At 42.3% G+C, this 19,249-nt stretch overlaps 3 protein-coding genes across 3 annotated transcripts; 2 read left to right on the forward strand and 1 right to left on the reverse strand.

Moving 5' to 3' along the window:
- Window positions 1–5,142: 5,142 nt before the first annotated feature.
- Window positions 5,143–10,624, forward strand: MELLADRAFT_76882 (uncharacterized protein; the record flags this gene model as incomplete). The annotated part of the gene is made up of 23 exons (XM_007405994.1): window positions 5,143–5,310; window positions 5,376–5,702; window positions 5,792–6,077; window positions 6,151–6,438; window positions 6,516–6,688; window positions 6,786–6,912; window positions 6,994–7,028; window positions 7,090–7,102; window positions 7,193–7,290; window positions 7,378–7,592; window positions 7,689–7,785; window positions 7,874–8,018; window positions 8,093–8,124; window positions 8,197–8,306; window positions 8,377–8,414; window positions 8,483–8,641; window positions 8,701–8,747; window positions 8,812–9,002; window positions 9,080–9,154; window positions 9,219–9,339; window positions 9,407–9,883; window positions 9,947–10,019; window positions 10,100–10,624. 23 exons carry the CDS (start codon window positions 5,143–5,145, stop codon window positions 10,327–10,329), a joined length of 3,525 nt encoding a protein of 1,174 aa, XP_007406056.1.
- Window positions 10,625–13,622: 2,998 nt separating this feature from the next.
- MELLADRAFT_93618 (uncharacterized protein) lies at window positions 13,623–16,082 on the forward strand (the record flags this gene model as incomplete). Its single annotated transcript, XM_007405995.1, has 4 exons — window positions 13,623–13,811; window positions 13,898–14,199; window positions 14,271–15,841; window positions 15,919–16,082. The coding sequence occupies 4 exons, from the start codon at window positions 13,623–13,625 to the stop codon at window positions 16,080–16,082; spliced, it is 2,226 nt and encodes a 741-aa protein (XP_007406057.1).
- Window positions 16,083–17,035: 953 nt separating this feature from the next.
- MELLADRAFT_76883 (uncharacterized protein) lies at window positions 17,036–18,863 on the reverse strand (the record flags this gene model as incomplete). The annotated part of the gene is made up of 5 exons (XM_007406079.1): window positions 17,036–17,448; window positions 17,550–17,674; window positions 17,774–17,879; window positions 17,987–18,251; window positions 18,449–18,863. 5 exons carry the CDS (start codon window positions 18,520–18,522, stop codon window positions 17,302–17,304), a joined length of 717 nt encoding a protein of 238 aa, XP_007406141.1.
- Window positions 18,864–19,249: the final 386 nt, after the last annotated feature.

The raw sequence follows: 19,249 nt of genomic DNA on the forward strand, positions 1-19,249 counted from the left end.
AGCATCCGGCGGGAGTTGACGGCTAGTCCAGAACCAGCAACTTTGATGCCGTCAACTACACCCAACCCACCGATCACTGAAAACCCGGCTAAATCAAAGCTCAAGTGTGAGTGGGATGATGACAACACTGCCAGCATAGATGCCTTGGGTTGAGAAATCCGAGGCATCATCGGAGGCAAATCCTCGGACAGACCTTGTCCGAGGTTTTTGCCCGAGGAATTTTTTTGCCCTGGAGATAACCTCGGATCAAAACCTCGGGAAGCTTCTGTCCGAGGTTTTGCATCCAAGGATACCTCGGATTTTGTAATCCGAGGTGAATATGTTGGCGGTGCAACAATAAAAACATGATTGAAGTCCTCATTGCTGAACGTCAGCCTGCCAACGCGGCCATTGGACCCAAAAACGGAACTACGGCTCATGGATTCAAGATTCCTACTTGGAATAAGGTTGCCGAGAAACTTAGAGGAAGTGAGAACAAAAAATGTGATACTGGTGTAGTTAAACTTGGTGCACCCAAAACCGCAAAGGCTTGTAAGAACCACTGGTATATTGTAAGTCTTTTTTTCTTTTTCATCTTTGTTTATGATTTCAGTGTTGATATTTCTTTTCGTTTACAGTTGACTCAATTATACACCGATCACAAGTATTTAAATGGCTTGAGTGGTGCTGGTTGGGAGGATGGATGTATCAAGTTACCGGATCGGGTCTGGGCCCCAATCATTACTGATGATGTATGTCCCAGTCTTCTTTTCCATTTTCATTTTGTTTTGTATTTTTTGAAGTTTCTTTTTCCTTCCAGAGCAAAAAGTCTAAGGACTACCTCAGATGCCGAGGCCACCCATTTCTGTTGTTTGATTTGATTGCTACCCTGTTGGAGGGTCACAAAGCAAGAGCCAAGTATGTCAAAGGATCAATTGTCAATCACACCAATCCTCAAGACATCCCTTTGACTTCTAGCAGTCCGGTTTTCAATATCAATCAATCGATTCTTCCGGCTTTTCTTGATAGCCCGATTGTCAATCAGACCAAACATCAAGACATTACCAACCCTTTTCCTGCCTTTCGTCACGGTTTCTCTCCTCCTCCACCTGATTCATCCCATGGCTCATTCAAATCACCTTCTGACAAGACCGACGTACTTGGAATCGAATCCAAGCCAAAGGACGACTCCAGTTCCGAAGACAAAGCTCCAGCAGCAAAGCAACACAGCAAGTCTAAGGCAGCTTTAGCTGCTCAAGCTCCGACTAAATCAAAGAAGTGTTCTGGTGTTCAAATACTCAATGGAATGTCCACCAATATGAAGGAATTCGGCTCCAATATTCAATCCTCCTTTGCCTCAACTTCAACATCTATTGACGCTGCAGCTCCAAAAATTCAAGATGAAAAACCTTCAACCCATGCTTCAGCTGTTACTTTGATTTACACTTCATCTTTAGAAAACACTCAACACTATATTGCCTTAGATTTATTTGCTGAAAAGCCTCTTATTGCTGAAACTTATGTCAATACACCAGCTAGCGAGTGTGATGGTTGGCTCCAATACATCCTCAACAAAAAAAGTAAGTACTTTTCTCTCTCATCATTTATCAATACACACTTACTGATTCTAACTATTCTCTTCAAGATTAAAAGTATAGTGACTGTGTGATATCAAATGGAAATCAAACTTGATCCATATTAAGTTTAGTCTTCTCTAAGTACAGTGACCGTCTGATTCCAAATAAAAAAATATTAAATGTTCTTATAAAAATATAGTTCTGATCTTAAATAAAAATTCAATGAAACCTTTCAATGAAAATGTAGTGGCTTTTGTTCTCAAACAAAAAATTATTAAATCTTATAAAATATTATTAAGTACATTTGTATATATAAATGTTGATACAAATGTAGCAGTCAATGTCAGATTAATTAGTATTAGTTAGTGTTTGAAATTTTAAATAGTACAAGTGTTATGATGAATTGAGAGATTCCAATGAATTGTATATGAGTTGAAAGGATATATCATTGAACAAACAAACAAAATGTTTGATTGATACATATAAATAAAGATAATTTTAAATTCCATGTAAGATAAAATTGTTTGATTGATACATATAAATAAAAATACTTTTAAATGCCATGTAAGATACAATTGTTTGATTGAGACTTACAATTAATGGTACATGTATAAAATGAAAATGTCTTGATTGAGAGCTGTAAGATAAGAGTTAAAAGAGCTACAAGTGCTTTAAATATCAGGATACATAGGAGGATGTCCGTGTCTTTGTCTACTTTGATTTACTTTCTTTCTTCTTTCAGTCTCTGTTACGTAATTCTTCCACATATCTTCTGCAATTCTATCTCTGAGATCTTTGGCATAGCTATTACCTTGAATAGTACTACCAAATGTTTGAAGATAACCAGATTGTTCTTGAGTAGGCGCTTCTGTAGTATCTTGAGGGTCGGGGATAAATCCATCACCAAATTCAGGGTATTCTTCAGCTGAACCTTTTGGATCTTTAACACGAATGAAGTTGTGAATAAAGCACATAACTGTAACCATTGAAATTTGAATTTTGATTGTGTATTCACACCCATGCGCCATGATCACAAAGCGCTTCTTGCAAACTCCAAAGATGCACTCAATGACATTCCGCGCACTAGCATGTTGCAGATTGAACAATTCTTCTTTATTCATTGGTCTCAGATGAAAGGATAGGAGTGGCAGAGACAAAAAAAGAAGCAGATAAGTATGAGATTGATAAAAAAGATGAAAAAGAAATCAATCTCACTTGAAACCTTTTTTTTTCACTCTTGTAGATGATAACAAACTTTTTGATAAGGAACAATACATTCTTCAGTGAGAGCAAAGCCAGCATCACCGAGATAATATTTTCCGGCAGGGATAGTAAGGTCCCGACCTCGAGCCAAAGTCCAAAGAGCGCCATCGGCCATACTTCCTTCAGCTCCAACCAATAAATAGATAAACTCCATATTGAAATTACAGGCAGCAAGGACGTTTTGAGAGGTGTATCCTTTACGATTCAAGAAAGGAATGTATTCGGAAGCTGGCGGAGTGACCGGGATGTGGGTACCATCAATTGCACCGATGCAGTCTTTAAAATACGGCATGAACTTTGGATTCTCAGAAAAGGTATCCGAGAGAGGTGTGTTGGCATTGGGAAGCGGAATATATTTGCCAAGTAATTCACCATCATTAGAGATTCCTTTAATGAGGTGATTGATTGTCCTAGTCAAAAGAATACATGTCAGAAAGAGTTATGTGAAAATGCAAAAAAAAAATATAAAGTATAAAAAAAATCACTTAGAAATGCTATCGGCTGATCTTTGAAAACGATTCTGAAGTTTACGATTTGAAAGGCCAGTTACCACAGTATAGAGAAGGATAGCCAACTTCTCAGTTGAAGTCATAAAACAAGAGTCGAAAAGAATTCCGGATTCTTTGAGTACAGAACGTAATTCAAAAAAAACATGTTTGTACATGCCAAGATTCTTGTAGAAAACTGATTCATTTGGACTAGCTATGAGCTCATCAATCCAAGCCTGACCGCTGACGATGGATGTAAGGCGTGGAGTTTTCGTGAGATGAGGCAGAATTTGGGCTGCACAGGCCTGTACACCAGTGCTAAAGTAACAGAAAACTTGAAATTGTTGCTGTTGAACAGCAAGGAGCTGTTTGAGAAATTGCAGCTTAAGCAGCTTTTTATTTTTAACACGTTTTTCGGGTGTGAGAGTTTGAAGGGAAGAGCGAGGCCGATGGTCCATGATGTTGTAAATCAAGTGACGTGAAGTGTCAACAAAAGGGAACGGTGTTTTTGGTCGTTGATGACCGTGATGGATGAATCGATGAGTTTTAAAAATGATTTGATCGATTTTCAAGTTTCGATCAAAAAGTTCTTTCAAATCTCTTTTCATTTCATCGTTACCGAACAGTCCAACGGTGATCAAGTGGTCAACGAAGATCAAAATGATCTTTCGTTGACCTTTTTCGTTGACTGTTCGGTAATGGAAAAGCCGAGTTTCAAGTTTTTGATTTTGCCCCTCAAAAAAGGGGCAAAATCAAAAATCTTTTTGCGTGACAACTTTTGGGAAATCGAGCCGAACGGGCCCTTATACCAACTATACCAACTTGCACATAGAATCATTCCAAACATCCCGAGGGGTATTCCACTGACCTCATTATCCTCTACCCGGTCAAACTCAACTAAATCCCTCGTTAAGCTCGAGCCGCTCAAACGATTAGAAGCTTGCATCGTAAAAAAGCCTCTCGGCTTGAGCGGCACCTTGAGTACGCTAGCTAGCAGGGTGCAGTTGAAGATTAGACATGAGAAGTCGATACCTAGGCCCCATGCCCCATTTTTGCAGCTTTGATCACCAAAAATCCATTTGATTCGGAATGACGAATATCTTAGGGAAGTGCAGTCGGTTACAGACGCGGTGACTTACCCGTGACCGATGCTTACAGACTCGTTGATAAGACATTTTAACTTTCGTTACCTAAGATGACCGTTTTTTCTGCTAGACTAGTTTCCTACATTTTTACTTGTTTAGGTAGGGTATGTAATATGCAATATCAGCTTTTTTCAATCGTGCGGAAGATACTCCATTCATTCCCAGACTCTGCGTAAGCCAATTGCTGTGATGCTGTGAGCTGTGATGCAATGAACAGCAACTTTGAACTGTGTTCGAAATTCAAGCACCGGCCATCAGAGTACACTGCACTGAAATGTTTGATCATATGGAATTGGCTTAGAAGAACGGATTCTGAAAGATTTGAAGAAGTTGGAGTTTGATATCTGATGAGGATTAAAGTCAAAGTTCATCGGCTGTGAGTGATCTGGAGCTCTTGGTCAACTACTTCTCTTGTCTTGCCAGCCAGTTGACCGATGACTATAAATATCACTTCAACTGCCAGACTGATTGCAGTCAAGCCACCCCTAGCTGCCCTCCACTCTTACCATCTCCACGCTTGCGTCAATTCCAAAATATTAGAACCTCTCATCGTTCCTCATTCGAGTTACATTACCTTTCCCAAACTTATCTTCTGCTACACATTTCTGTTCGAGTTTGTCACTCTCTTAGCACCACTTGATCATGTCAATAGTTGAGACTGATGTGATGTTCGGTTTTCCAGCTTCCGCAATGTCCACACCCACTAGACCCCCTAGCCGTTATGCTGCCGAACCCAAACCAGGTGAAGCTCTTCTGCAGAGTGCAGGGTACACTCATCTGTTACTTGTTGGTCAAGCAAAAGACTTGCCGACGTTGAGCGCTTCGCCTGTCTGGCGCAAAGCCTCTCAATTGCAGGAGGTGAGTTCTTCTCATATTTCTCCCCGTTGGTGTATGTTCGTTTTTTGATGTTTCCTCTGTCTTAGACCATTGGCTCCGTGTCACATTACCTGTTCTCCAGAGGTAGCTCAAATAGTGGTCTCAACAATGAAGACGAGGTGGCGCTCACCGACAGCAAAACTCCAACTTCGCTCATATTCCTCAGTGTCCAACAACTTTTGTCTGGTAGAATTCCTGAAAACCTTTCCATGATAATAAACATTTTGTCTAGTGTAGGTAAACCTCTAGATGATAGAAAGATGCAACTGGAAGATGTTGTGGGTTGGTTAGCCACGTCTGGTAGAAAAAACCAACATGCACCCAACAAGATGGTGAATGACGTCCAAGGTCAATTCATAGATATACTCTGGAATGTAAGTCCTTTCAAGTCTCTATAACACAAGTTCCCTTTGCACGATTGAAATGTTAATCACCTCACTTTCACTGCTTCTTTTGCCTAAAGGACCTCTCGCATCCATCAACTGTTGATCTGAATCCCAAACATCGCTTTAGAACGCCCGATGGTCGGAACAACAATATCATTGGTTCCCCATTTCTTGGTGCTGCCAATCAACCCTATGCTAGATCTGTCAAGGCACTTCACCCTCGCGCACCTTACGTCGCGGAGCCGGAAGAGATGTTCGATTCTATCCTGCGTCGTCCCGAGGGTTTTGAAGGTTTTGTTCCTCATCCTGCTGGAATATCAAGTCTCTTGTTCGGCTTTGCCAACATCATCATCCATGATATCTGTGAGATTGATCTACTTTACTTCATCAACCTGATTGTTAGTGACTGATTTCGAAATTCACACTTGAACCATAGTCTGGACTAACACTGGTCCAGAAGTTAAAGGTCCGGGATCCGATACCGATTCGAATCAATACGGTGACAGCGGGAATGGATCCTCGCGTGCAAGCCAATGGCAAAATTTGACATCCTCTTATCTTTCCTTGGATCCTTTATACGGAGTCGGACAAGAGGAACAAGACAAGATTCGCAACAAAGAGGACCTTGGCCGCGGCTTGTTGTACAATGACACTTTTGCATCCAGTCGATTACTTGTGATGCCTCCAGCATCGTGTGCTCTACTTGTAATCTTTTCTAGAAACCGTAAGTGTTTATTTGTGAATCTATTGAACGAATTACAAAAGCCTTTCGCTGAAAGATATCCACATTCAATCAATCAGATAATCGAGTTGCTAAAAGGCTTCTGGAGATCAATGAACGCAAAACTTGGACAGCCGATTTGGAGAAACTCAGTCCCGAGCAATTGCAGCAACAAGACGATGAGATTTTTGGCACCGCCAGATTGATCAATTGCGGCTATTATGTAGAGATGATTCTCCACGACTATCTCAGCGTAAGTTTATCAATCGAGCCGATGAACTGTTCTCCTGCCGGTTTTCAAACATATCGCTTTGAGTTTTTGTTGAACGTACTTTCTTCCCAATCGTCAGGCTATCTTAAACACTACACAAGCCGACAGTGACTGGGCGCTCGACCCTAGAGCTCCGATCAAAAGTATCCTCGGGAGTACCCCTAAGGCTACTGGAAACTCAGTCACAGTTGAATTCAATTCTCTATGTAAGCATCCTCCTTATCTTGTTTTGTGATCAATCAGTTATGCCCAATAGTCATTTATCTGAGCATTGACTGCCATGATAGATCGCTGGCACGCTCCGATGTCGTGGTCCCAAAGTGTGAGTTCGGTTATAGTCACTCATGTCTGTACATATCATGACTTACATGTATATGACTTAGAAATGGATCGAGAGTATGTTTGAACGGGCTCTTCCTAGTAGAAGTAAGATATCTTTTCCCATTTCTTTCCAATTCGATTAAATTTGACTATGACCCCTTTCAGAATGGGAGGACGTGAATCATGAGACCATCAAAAAATCAGCCGCCTTATTGAAGAAGGAGCTTAATGCTGAAGACGGGGTAGAGCCTAGATATTGGAAGGTTAGTTTATCTTTTTGTGTGTCTCTATTGTGTGTAACTCTTCGCAAAGTCACTTATCTCCCACTTATCGACCTTGGAATTGCGCAGTTATCTAAATACGAAGTCAACGTTCCTAGAAGTGGCCAACCAGAGCTGACCTCCGCAGGAGTTTACGAAAGGGACTCAGAGACCGGTGAATTCCGTGATGAGGACATTGCAAAGATTTTGAAAGATTCTACGTACGAAGTTGCTGGTACTTTCGGAGCACGCCATATACCTGCAGCCATGAGATGGATTGAATGTCAAGGAATGCGAACTTCTAGGTACGTCAAGGTATTTTGAAGAGTAAAACATGGTCTTTAGACATTATCTCATCATCTTTTTGTTTCACTTGTGGTTGTGGGTGACTGGATTAACAGAGATGTGTGGAAAACCTGCACCCTGAATGAATTCAGAGCTTTTCTGGGTTTGAAGGAATTTGAATCATTTGAGGAATGGAATTCGGATCCTTCTGTGGTAAGCTCCTACTCAACCTCATCAATCCCCTAAATCCCACGGTAGCCCCTTCAATCTGACTTCAAACATCTCTTGTTGGTTTCACCAGGCTTCTGCTATGCAGGATCTTGTCGGCCATCCTGCGAACATTCCATTACATGTTGGTTTGCATGGTGAGGAAGCTAAGAAGCCAAGATTAGGAGCAGGGTTGTGTCCAAATTACACAAACAGTCGGGCTATCTTGAGTGATGCAGGTTGGCCACTTTCACACACTCCGTGACCATGAAAGATTGTCGACCACTTGTTAATTTCTCTTTGACGTCCATAGTTTCCCTTGTTCGGGGAGATCGGTTCTACACGGTGAGTATCTCAAAGCGCCTATCTTCGAACCAGTTTGATCCTAGAGACTCGCTGACAAGTGTCATTTCTTAGGACTCTGCAACTGCCGACACTATGACGGATTGGGGCCTGCGTGACTGTCAACCGGACGTTCAAGAAGGGGCTTACGGTGGCATGTTGCAAAAATTGATACGCAATAACTTGTAAGTATCTTCTGTAGTGTCTGTAGTTGGTGGCAAATCATCTCATCTTGTTCCACTTTTTCACTCGCAGGCCGGATCAATATGTATTCAACGACGTTGCTCTACTATGTGCGTCCAATATCACCCCCTGAGGCTGTTTATTGAATTGCTTATCAGCTTCTTTGCTACACATACAGTTCCTTTCAAAACCCCTCAAAGTTCCTACTCGATTCTGGAGAAAATAGGCCCTCAAAAGGCCCTGCAATATTCGCTTCAACCTACTCCTACTCCACATTTGTCCCTAGGTTACAAACACATACAATCGGGCGGAAAAACAATGGTCTATGAGATTTCTGGTATGCTTACTTCTTACCGGAATCTTTTTCAGAATTCTGACCAGTTTAATTTGTATCAGACACTCCGAAAGTCGAAGTAGAAAGAATGAGCTTGCTTTTTGGTTTGGTCAGTTTTCTAAATCGGGTTGTCCTTCGAAGTAGCCTCTTCTGATCATTCTGTGATTCTACAGCCAAAGATGAATTCAAACATCAAGCTTATTTACCAGGCAGTTGAGATGGCGATGTCCAGACAAAACTCCGAACAGTACAAGTTGTTCATTCAAAGTCGCATCCAACAATGTTCGGCCAGACGAAGCCCAGTGTCTACCGATGAGACTGTCGATGTAGCGCGGGACGTGACCAACCCATTGATATGTGGATGGTAAGCTTAAACTTTCAACAGAAAGAGAAATGCAAAATGCAAGATCTGACATTCACAATCACGAATTTCCATTCAAGGCTTTCTCATATCTTTGGACTTGTGGAAACTGGGATTCACTCGCAGCAGCTTCTCCTCTGCGCATTAAGCGACATGTAAGTTTTCTATACAACGAGCCGAACAATTTCTCGAGTATCATTTGACGATGTTCTCTTTCAGCTATTGCTATCTGAATGCACATGACCAAATCTCCTTCAAATCCAGAGCTTCTGCTCGTGTCGCCGCTTCGGGTTTTGCTTGGCAAATCAAACAACATATTGAGGCATCTTCACCTCCCAATGTAAGAGAAAAATCTTGGTCTCTTCTCCGGTTGAATCAACTCTGATCATGCCTTCGTTCATCTTTAGTCGATCGGAAATTTGATCAGAAGAGGAGTTTCTAAGCTCACCATAGGTGCAATCGATGTCCTCGAGGATTCCATCAAGACCATATCTGGTCAAAGACCGGATATCAAGCATACTTCTCCTGACACCAAGATCTTCTATGATACCATAAGAGTAGAGAATGATGCTCAAAGAATCCCACTTTCTATTGACGAGCTCACAGCCGATTGCTTGCGAGCCGTCTCAACCTTGGCATACACTATTGTCAACGGTACAGCGCATGCGTTAGACTATCTGATGCCCGCTACAACGACCCACGCAGATGAGATTCCTAAACTTCGACAAACGTTACACGACTTGGTCCACAACCCCCGCTTCGACCGATCGAACATACATGAGGCTCATCTAAAGCATGGGTTGGAAGGTGTGCGATTGGCCCATTGGAATCCTTACCTGCGAGCTATATCGTTTGGCGTAAAACTTGAACACAGGGCCCATCCTGTAAGCACGACCTGATTTTTCTTTATTCACGTAATTAGAAGCATTGACACGACAACTCCTCAGCGTCCGATCGGCATCATCGACCGTGAATTTCGACTCGACCGAAACACTTTGGAATACTTGCGATTATTAGATGGTGCGCTCGCTCTCTTGATGTTTATTTATATAGCGCTGACTCCAAAATCCCCGTCTTTTTCCCACTTTATTGGGCTATAGTCGAGGGCTATTGCCTCCCTATGTTTGAGATTATTCTGCCCGTCATCATCAATCAAGTTTTCTCTCTTAACAAGGTCCAGCGTGCACCAGGTATGCAGGGTAGGTTGGAGAAGATCATGATCACGGGTACCTCCGCGTCCATACCGACCATGCACATTAGATACGATGGGTCCAAAACCTTGAAGGCGATAAACAGCCTCCGAGGCAGAAGAACAAATGGTATTGCGTGATGCAACTTTTTTCCGTTGATTGGTCTCACCAGATTCCATAGGGTCAAACTCAATGATATCTGGGAAATGTGTTTATGACCTTTATCAAAGCTTGATCAAGAAGCGTGTGTATCTTTATAAAATAGTCATTTATCAATCTTAGCTCCTCCACCAACAGTTTTTTCAAAGTTGTTTGACGCATTATATCTAGATTCACTAGTAATCGTCCAAATAATTATTAGATACGTAAGAGTTGTATAGTTACTTATTGACATCAGGTGTGACGAAATTGACTAAATTTTGATGATCACCCGACACAAATCCGTGAGTTGAGGCTAGAAAGCTCTTGTCGAGGGTTCGCGCGCTGAGTCTGCGGGGATTCCGGCAAGCAAAGCACAGATTGCGGACATCGATGTGCTACTCGAGCCAAGACTTTGAGCTTCTATGTACATACACTTGAATCAAAAGGGGAACTCTGCACACCCTCTCTTTAGCTCATTATCAAGATCTAAGCATGAGTAATATCGTGCTGCCTGCACTTGGTAGTTCCCAAAAGCTCCAGGATGAAGTCCAATTCAGACTTTCGAATGATATCTCGATACAATGTCTCACTGCACAATGTCTACATATGAAGCAGGCAGTCTGAACAATCAAGGTCATCTTACATGTCTCACTCGGGAACTTGCCATCTCATCATGACTAAGTGGTACTTGTATAATGAGACTCCCTTACCAAGATTTTTAAATGTCCATTTGTTCATGAAGCAAGGAATGATTTCCTTTCAACAGCGAGTTGTTGTCTCTGTCTTAGGTATGTCCCTTTAATTTTGCTTATCTCAATGGTCCACGTGACTGCTGCATCTATTCATCTTTGTCAGATACTTATCAATTTTCTGTTTTGATTATCAATAGTCTGTTCCATGATTAAACTTGCTTTTTTAATGGGGTAGGAGATTTTTACACCGGGTGCTTTACACTGACCATCCCAGTGTAAAGCTCGGCCGGTGTAAAATTCAAAAAAGGGCTTGTAATGTAGAATTTTACACAGGCTTGATTTTTTTCTGGGCCGTGTAAATAATTACAGTGTTTGAATGTCAGTGTAAAAATACGGTAGCCGGCCGTGAACTGGAAATTTACACAGGAATTTTTACACAGAAAGACACAGTGTAATAATTTACAGTGTTAAAATCCGGACTCCGGGCGAAGCTTTGAATTTTGCACCGGGCCGGGTAACACTGACCCTTTTTGGTGCAAAGTTCCCTGTGCCAAATTACCAATGTGAGTCCCAATTTATAATTTTACACCGCAAAGAAATTATTTTACACCACACATGTTTCATGCAAGGTCAAACCATGGAAGTTCATTCCCATGACGAACAAACAAGGAGAAGATACCTCGAATACTTACATATCAGGAACCAAACAAACAGACAAAGATCCACATCGATCTTCCCCACACATCCGTGAGACCGGACAATGGATGATATATTGTGAAGTTGATTCCATATCGATCAACTTCACAATATATTTGATGAAACTTTTGTCGTCCTATCGCCCAAAGAGGTGCTTTCAAGCACGATTCTTACCCAATTCCTCAACTTTTTTGTTAATCAAGTTCAAAGACGAGACCTGTTTGAATCAGGTTGGTTCTAAATCGAAGATGGGTCAATCGGCCTCACACTATGATGGTGCCTTTGGAAATGAAGAAACTTCGGAAAGGAGTTCCTCTCCAGGCTTTACTCTTTGCAAACCAGAACCAGACGCACAATATTCCTGGAAAGAAGATACTATATCATCTCAATTACCTTATTCTTTTGATTCCACATTTGTAAACTGTCGATATGTTGCTTCTTCATCCTCAACGGTGTCACCTACTTCCACTTCAGTATCAAGCCGCGCGATCACAGCTTCTCCATCTAAATATTCTGCTGCATCCCGTGATTCTTCCCCTTCTCCTTCTTTACATCTGGAAATGATAGAGATAACGTCGTCGCCAGTTCCTGGATCTCCTAAGGATCATGATGACACACTGGCCAACCTACCACGCCGTCCTAACCTCCAACTGCCTACCGATAAAAATATATATAAGACTTTTATTGATCATGGTTGCAATCTCGACGAGGAAGACTATCCGACGTACCCAAATGGTGAAACCATCTATGTCAATGACCCCGAGCATCCCGCCACAAACTTTCGATTTATTGCTTGGACTCATACTATGCGATCAGAAACCACAAAGAAAAAGGATTGGATTGCGAGGAGGTATTACTGTTTGGGTGTAATCAAATGCACCAACAGCAATTGTCCTTTGGCTGGCTCTCCACCAACTTCGGGCAAAAAATTAGCCAAGATTTCAGAAGGGTGATTCTAATATTTGACTCCTCTTCACACCCAGTTAGTTGAACTTAGCTAACGGTCAATATGACTCTTCACCAGAGTTAAAAGTTGTCCCATATCTACATGCGACGGCTATCAACAACATGTGAAATGTGATGCCAAATGTCGTATTGATACCGAGTTAGATGCTCAAGAGAAGGAAGGCTGGGCTTTACTTCGTCACCAAGGTACTCATTATCATGAGTGGCCCGAGGCGAAGAAGGCCGATCCTATCTCAAAAGATAAGTTGAAGGAGCGTGTCATCAATGACACAAAGACAGGGCCTATAGGATTAAAGGTACGTAATGTCAATTTCGTCCTTTATGATGTGGCCATTGAACAAGTGTATAATCTTTCATCTATCAGGTCGGACAGGCGCACGTGGGTAAAGATCCAATTCGATCAGTAACCGATCTTCATCCTTCATTTGGACATGCCGATCGTCTCGGCTACCTGCGACGTGATTTTCTACAAAAGGCGGGGATAATGACTAACACCCGAGACCCTGAATCTGGAGATAAGTGGCTTTGCACCATGATGGATTGGTCAAGGTATAATGTTTTTTTCTGTAAAAATTCGAGAATTGGCTCTGATATTATGATTGATTTTGTTTATTAGGAAAGGCCTCATTGTTGTTTCTTCTTCCATTTCTGGCGATGATGCGCACATCTCATTCCAAACTCCTTGGATGGCGGAGGTGTTGGTTGAACCCGATGACCAATCAGACACCTATACCAGTGGTCTACTCTCTGATGTAACTTATCAATTTTTTAAAATGGGTTATCTATTAACAACTTCAAAGTATTGTGAAACCATCAAGTGATGGGTGCCCGTCTTGTTCACATGGCTCGGCGGCCTTGAGGCGCTACACTACAAGATACACTTCAAAAATTTACTGCAACAAATTCAAAAAACTAACCTTTCAGAGAAGAGTAAAAATATGATGGTAGAACAAGTCGTAGATTTTTCACTAGCTCAAAAACTCGGATTTCAAGAAGCCTACATGGAAGTTTTTAATTGCAACGATAAGAACACAGCTTTATCTAAGTTACACGGATGTGAATGGCATTTCCTGCAGGCCGTTACACGTATTAAGAAGAATCATAAGATTGTCAAGTTAAAACAGGTGGTCAGTCTTTCTTCAGAAACTTATTAATCGTAAGTATCTTTCACACTGACAGTTTGTATGTTTTTTTTCAATTGCTATACCAAAAGGGCATGTGGGAGAAGAAATGCAAAAACTTACTTCTTCCTGACGGACCTGGTGTAGACGACCTTGACACCCGATTTGAGGAATTGCGGCGATTATTCCCACTGGCCAAGAAATGGATCGAATGGTGGAGTGCAGCAGACATCCAATCCATGCTTTTCCCTGCCCGAAAACAAAAACCTCTCGATGATCCACCCTTGCCTGGCGAAGAAAGTGATGACGAATCTGATGGACCTCGAAGACGGGTGGATTTACCTTCAACCACGAATGGACAGGAATCCATGCATCGTGTCTATTATATTTTGTGGTAAGTTTTTGGTATAATTATCTCCATTTGATGTCAAAGTGGCTGATGAACTGGTGGTTTTGCGTAATTAGTGATGGTAAATGCGAGATTATACCGGGTATAATCCAACTGATTGCCTTTGCTCAGTGTATGGAAAAGGACTATCATTTGGTGAAGAAAGGTGTTTCCATTACTTATGGAAACACTTCGCAAGACACCTGGCAACAAGTTGTCAAAGCCATTGGGATGGCACCACCCACGAAACGGAAATTCACTCGTAATGATGGACGTGCCCCTGACACTACAGAAGAGCTCCTGGGAAACAAATCAAAAAAAAAGGATCAACCAAAGAAACTCGGTCGTCCCATTGGCTCTCAGAACATCAATAGAAACCCACTTACTACGTATCAATCTTATTCTTCTGGCAATACACCTGGAACTCGAAATAGATGTTGGCAAACAGCAACACTTGAGACACTATATGCAATCTTCAACCCTACTTGGAGTCGATATTTAACAGTTAACAGCACCAACTTAGTGAATGTGCTTGCAAGGCATTTCACCGCGCGATGCACCTTTGAAATCACTGGATTAAAGTTTGCCACCAGTATGACAAGGTGGCAAACTTTGTTACATAAAGCAATTCAAGCAACATCGAAATCTTACGAGGACGACAAATTCGCATCCGCTGACGGGTTCATTGAGCAATTACTAGCCCCAGTAAACGACAGAAAATCGACTCTCAGGCCCCTTTTTGAACACACAATGATCAAGACTGTGGCGTGTCTTCGTAATCCGGAGCATACGACCATCAATTCTCAACGTCGAGCAACCCTTCATGTCATTCCATCCACCTTTACCAATGCCTCATTATCTTATTCTGATGTACCCCTATTGATTTCGAGATGGATGTCCGATGGTCTCAGCACGGAAGGCGTATTATGCGGTCAATGCCATCCTGAAAAGAACCGTAAGGCCGGTGTCAGCGTCAAAAATCCTTCCTTTGTTCAAAATATCTTCAAGATCGAAATCACGGACCCTCTTAAGGCCCCGCTCCATCTTTACTTTCAAGTTGACGGCATTGTAGGTTTGAGTCCTACAGAGCGCGAACGCTACCAAGGAGAAACCAACTGGCCAGCTCGATTTAAGGCGGGTACAGTTGATTACTTTTTGGTTTCGCGTGGTTACTGGGCAAATTACCATTACTGGGCAAGAGTGGTTTGCTCAATCGACGGAATACTTGGTGTATGGCTTTATGACGAACGGGAAAATGGAGGGATAGCCCAGCTGGAAGGTGCCGATATTACCAGCATAGGAGGATGTTCTCCGGACACCAGCTGGTTGTTCTACTCGCGGAAGCCACAGGGAGAGGAATTAGACCAAATCAAGGCTTCTATACGTCATCTTTTGGACAGCTTTCCTGAAAATACCTCCAAGATTCCCTTCTCCATTCCAAGTCAAAATTTCCCATTTGGAGGCCAGCTCACCGAAGACAACGAAAGGCTTCCATCGCCTGAACTCCACAATACCAATCTTGACATTGATCTCAACCAGACGTCACTAATCCACTTGGAAGCTGGTATGTTTTCCGAGGAGGAAGATGTCACCGTAGTCCCTCAAGACACTGATCCGACGACGAAGATTTCAACGACGAAGATATCAGGTGCGTCTATAGACTTCACTCTTTTCATCCGATACGCTGCTGGTGTGTGACATTTAACTTGATATACATTGTCACAGTTATCGGAAAGATTCGTAAGGCCAAATCCGAAGTTGCTGTTAAGGGTAACAAGCAGGTGACAAAGGTGACCAAATCTAAATCCCAAGTAGCAAGCAAGGGTGCCAAAGACGTGACAAAAGCGAAGACAGGTATGTCATCTATATTAAAAAAAACGACGTCTTGATTGCTAACCACAAATTGTTTCTTTCTTTCTGAAATATAGGCAATTGGAAAGGATGGGCTCTGGTGGAAGATGTGCCCATCAAAGAGGAGGTAGGAGCGGAATTAGAACCCAGGACTAAGCGACACCGACGTGGCTGACACACAAGATCATTCAAATAGCTTGTTTTTCTCGTTTTTATTGTTTCCTTTTTTCCAAATGAAAGGCGGTATTATTTTCTTGGCGGACAGTGTAAAAATGTACTTTGTCCATGCTGAATTGCAATTTTACACTGTGCTTTTTTACACAACTTAGCTCGGTGTGAACGGCGCCTGTGTAAAATTCTAATTTTTGGGCGTGAAGTTGAATTTTACGCTGGTATTCTTAGCACCGGGTTTTCCGGTGTAAAACTTCTTGTGTAAAATTCAACTTCACGGCCGGCTACCGTATTTTTACACCGACATTCAAACACAGTGATTCATTACACAGCCCGGAAAAAAATTAAGCCGGTGTAAAATTCTACATTACAAGCCTTTTTTTGAATTTTACACCGGCCAGGCTTTACACTGGGGTAGGCGGTGTAAAGCACCCTGTGCAAAATTCTACCTCCCCTTTTTTAATTCTAAGTGGGTAACACTTGATTTACATGAAACTTTTGAGAGTGCTCTGAATCAATAGATGACCCTCTTGAGGAATGCGGGTATGTCCCACTTGTCATTGCAAGGCAATTGCTGCTGGTATGATATAATTTGCAGGAATTGGTGAGCAGAGAGTGAGGCCTCTGCTTGCCATGTTTTTAAGCAGTACCCTTACTGTGAGAAAATGGTCATCAGTATCACGTACACACCAGTAATATTAGTATTTTATTGTGTCTTGGGAGATTGTGATTATGTCCATGTGAGTATGAGTTTCATCTGTCTCATCCCGGACACCATTCACACTGGGGGTAGTTCAAGGTGTTAAAGGTGCGTGAGGTACGGTAAAAATTGGTGCAGTACCCATTTGGTCAACAATTGCATTCGGTGTGATGTATGGTAAATTAAAGTACACTAGTTAATCCAGTAGTGTTGACGGAAGTGCAAAAACTTATGCCGTGATAAAAAAGAAGACAGCACTCAGAAGAAATGAATAGGTAGGTCTTCAAGATTGTAGGAAGATACCCTGAATCATCGAAGGGGTTACTCTTAGGAGTTAAATATAGAAGGTTTGTAAACGATTGAAGGATAAAAAGAGGGTGTGAAATTCAAGCGGATAGGATAACCAGTGAAAGTTGAAAAGTCAGGAAGCTCGACAATAAAAGGTGAGACATCCTAAGGGTAGCAGTCCCGGATTTGGGCGCGCTTTCCTTTGCAGGTTTCGAGGTTGGGGCAATTGGACACACCTCGCTGGTCTAGTTCAGGATTAAGGATTTTTAAAAAAATGTTATTTAGCCTCAGATAATACTCTGTGCGGGTCCAACAAGATTTTTTTGGTAGGTTAAGTAACACTCACAAATGCAGGATTGTAAGGACAGCATAGTGAGTTGGATGCTGGATAGTTCGGATCGGTTCCAAGTGCTGATTCATTCTTCCAACCTGCCCAGTGCTCGCAAGAAATTGATTCATATTTCACGTTCCCTGAAGGTGAAATGTTTGAATTCATTAGGTGCAGTACGTAGATTCAACGATTGCCAGGCGTGCCTTGCTTAGCAGCTCGATCCCTCAACAATTACTTACAGACTCCAAAGTCCTCGTAACCATAGAGCGCTGCGTCGGATGGGAAGAATGATAAGTTGAGAGCCGGCGAAGGAAGTGCCAAATCGAAGTGGATCGTGTAGCCCACCTGTTGATTATATTATAGATCATGAACGCGTTGACACTTGATCAGAACATGAAGTCCACACAGCAATGATTGATGAGATACGAAAGGTGAATGAGAGCCAGACGAACGCTGTTTGTTTTAGACTCAGTAGCTGCACAATACATTGGAGAAGGGCATTTATCTACAATCTTGACCACAACAGATGGGATTGGTTTGTCATGCCTGTCGGCAAGCACAAAGGGTGGTGAGGCTTGACATGCCGAGATGAGGGTGATCTTGAAACATCGGCCGCAACCTGGCCCAGCCCCAAGTGTGTAAGAAGATTTGTCACTATACGCCAATGAACTGATTGCCGCGGTCGGATAATTCGTGGCAACTGTAGAGCACCCGCAGCTGAAGAGACGAGCCAAATCCAGGGAGACATTTCAAATCAGAAGAAAGCAGGACGGATGTCAGAAGCTGTGTAATATGACCCCAAGTCTTTGTAACAATGCGTCCGACAAATTGAGAGCAAAGATCTGGGTTGCAACGAGCTGAAAGTGCACCCCAAAGTATAAGTGACCTTGAAATAGATGGGGAAAATAACGTACGCGGCCAAATAATTGAGAGGTAGATCGTAGTGAGTCAGTGAAGCAAGACCGGTTGGAGGCATAGACCAGCCCATGGTGGTGATGTGTGTAAGTAGGATAGAGGATTGATGCCAACTGACGCCTGACAGGGTATTTAAGATCAAATTCGATGACAACGATTATTGCATGTCGCGTTTGTATCGCTGTATGCGGCTGGTAAAGTTTTTGATTTGATCACAAACGATAGACGCGCTCTCGTGTGTTTAAAACTTATAGTCCTGGGTCTCAGATATGCATGTAAAGCGAGAGAAATACGCTGGAAGAACAAATGGAGGTTAAATCGAAAGGAACTGCAAAAAACGAGCGTGCAATGAGCTCAAGAACGACTGGAAAGGAGTTTTGATGTATTTTGACTTTGATCGTATGGATGAAAATGAATTTGTGAAGATTGGTGCCATTTATGAAAATGTGATTGAATTGGAGGGGTATGTATGTAAATTCTGAATTAAAGTTCACTAGTCTAGCCTCGGTCCAGCTCGGTCCTTGGCTTCTTGGCCTCGTCGGGTTAATGATACATTGCTTCTCATGATGTGGCTCTCTGAGGCTCTCTGTGGCTTCATCCTTGATGATCGGGATTCTCAAAGCTCTGTCGTATATAGCTCATCGCAGGTTGCGTGTAAATAGCATTGAAGCGCGCAACAGCGACCAATTTTGGCCTACCCTCCGTCCTATTCACGCTGAATGACTTGATGGAACGACACATCTCAGAGGCACAAAAGATCTGATTTATTTTTGAATTTTCCTGCGCTTTGTAAATCCTTG

The sequence above is a fragment of the Melampsora larici-populina genome (genome assembly GCF_000204055.1).
Source record: "Melampsora larici-populina 98AG31 unplaced genomic scaffold MELLAscaffold_5, whole genome shotgun sequence".
Lineage (NCBI taxonomy): Eukaryota > Fungi > Basidiomycota > Pucciniomycetes > Pucciniales > Melampsoraceae > Melampsora > Melampsora laricis-populina.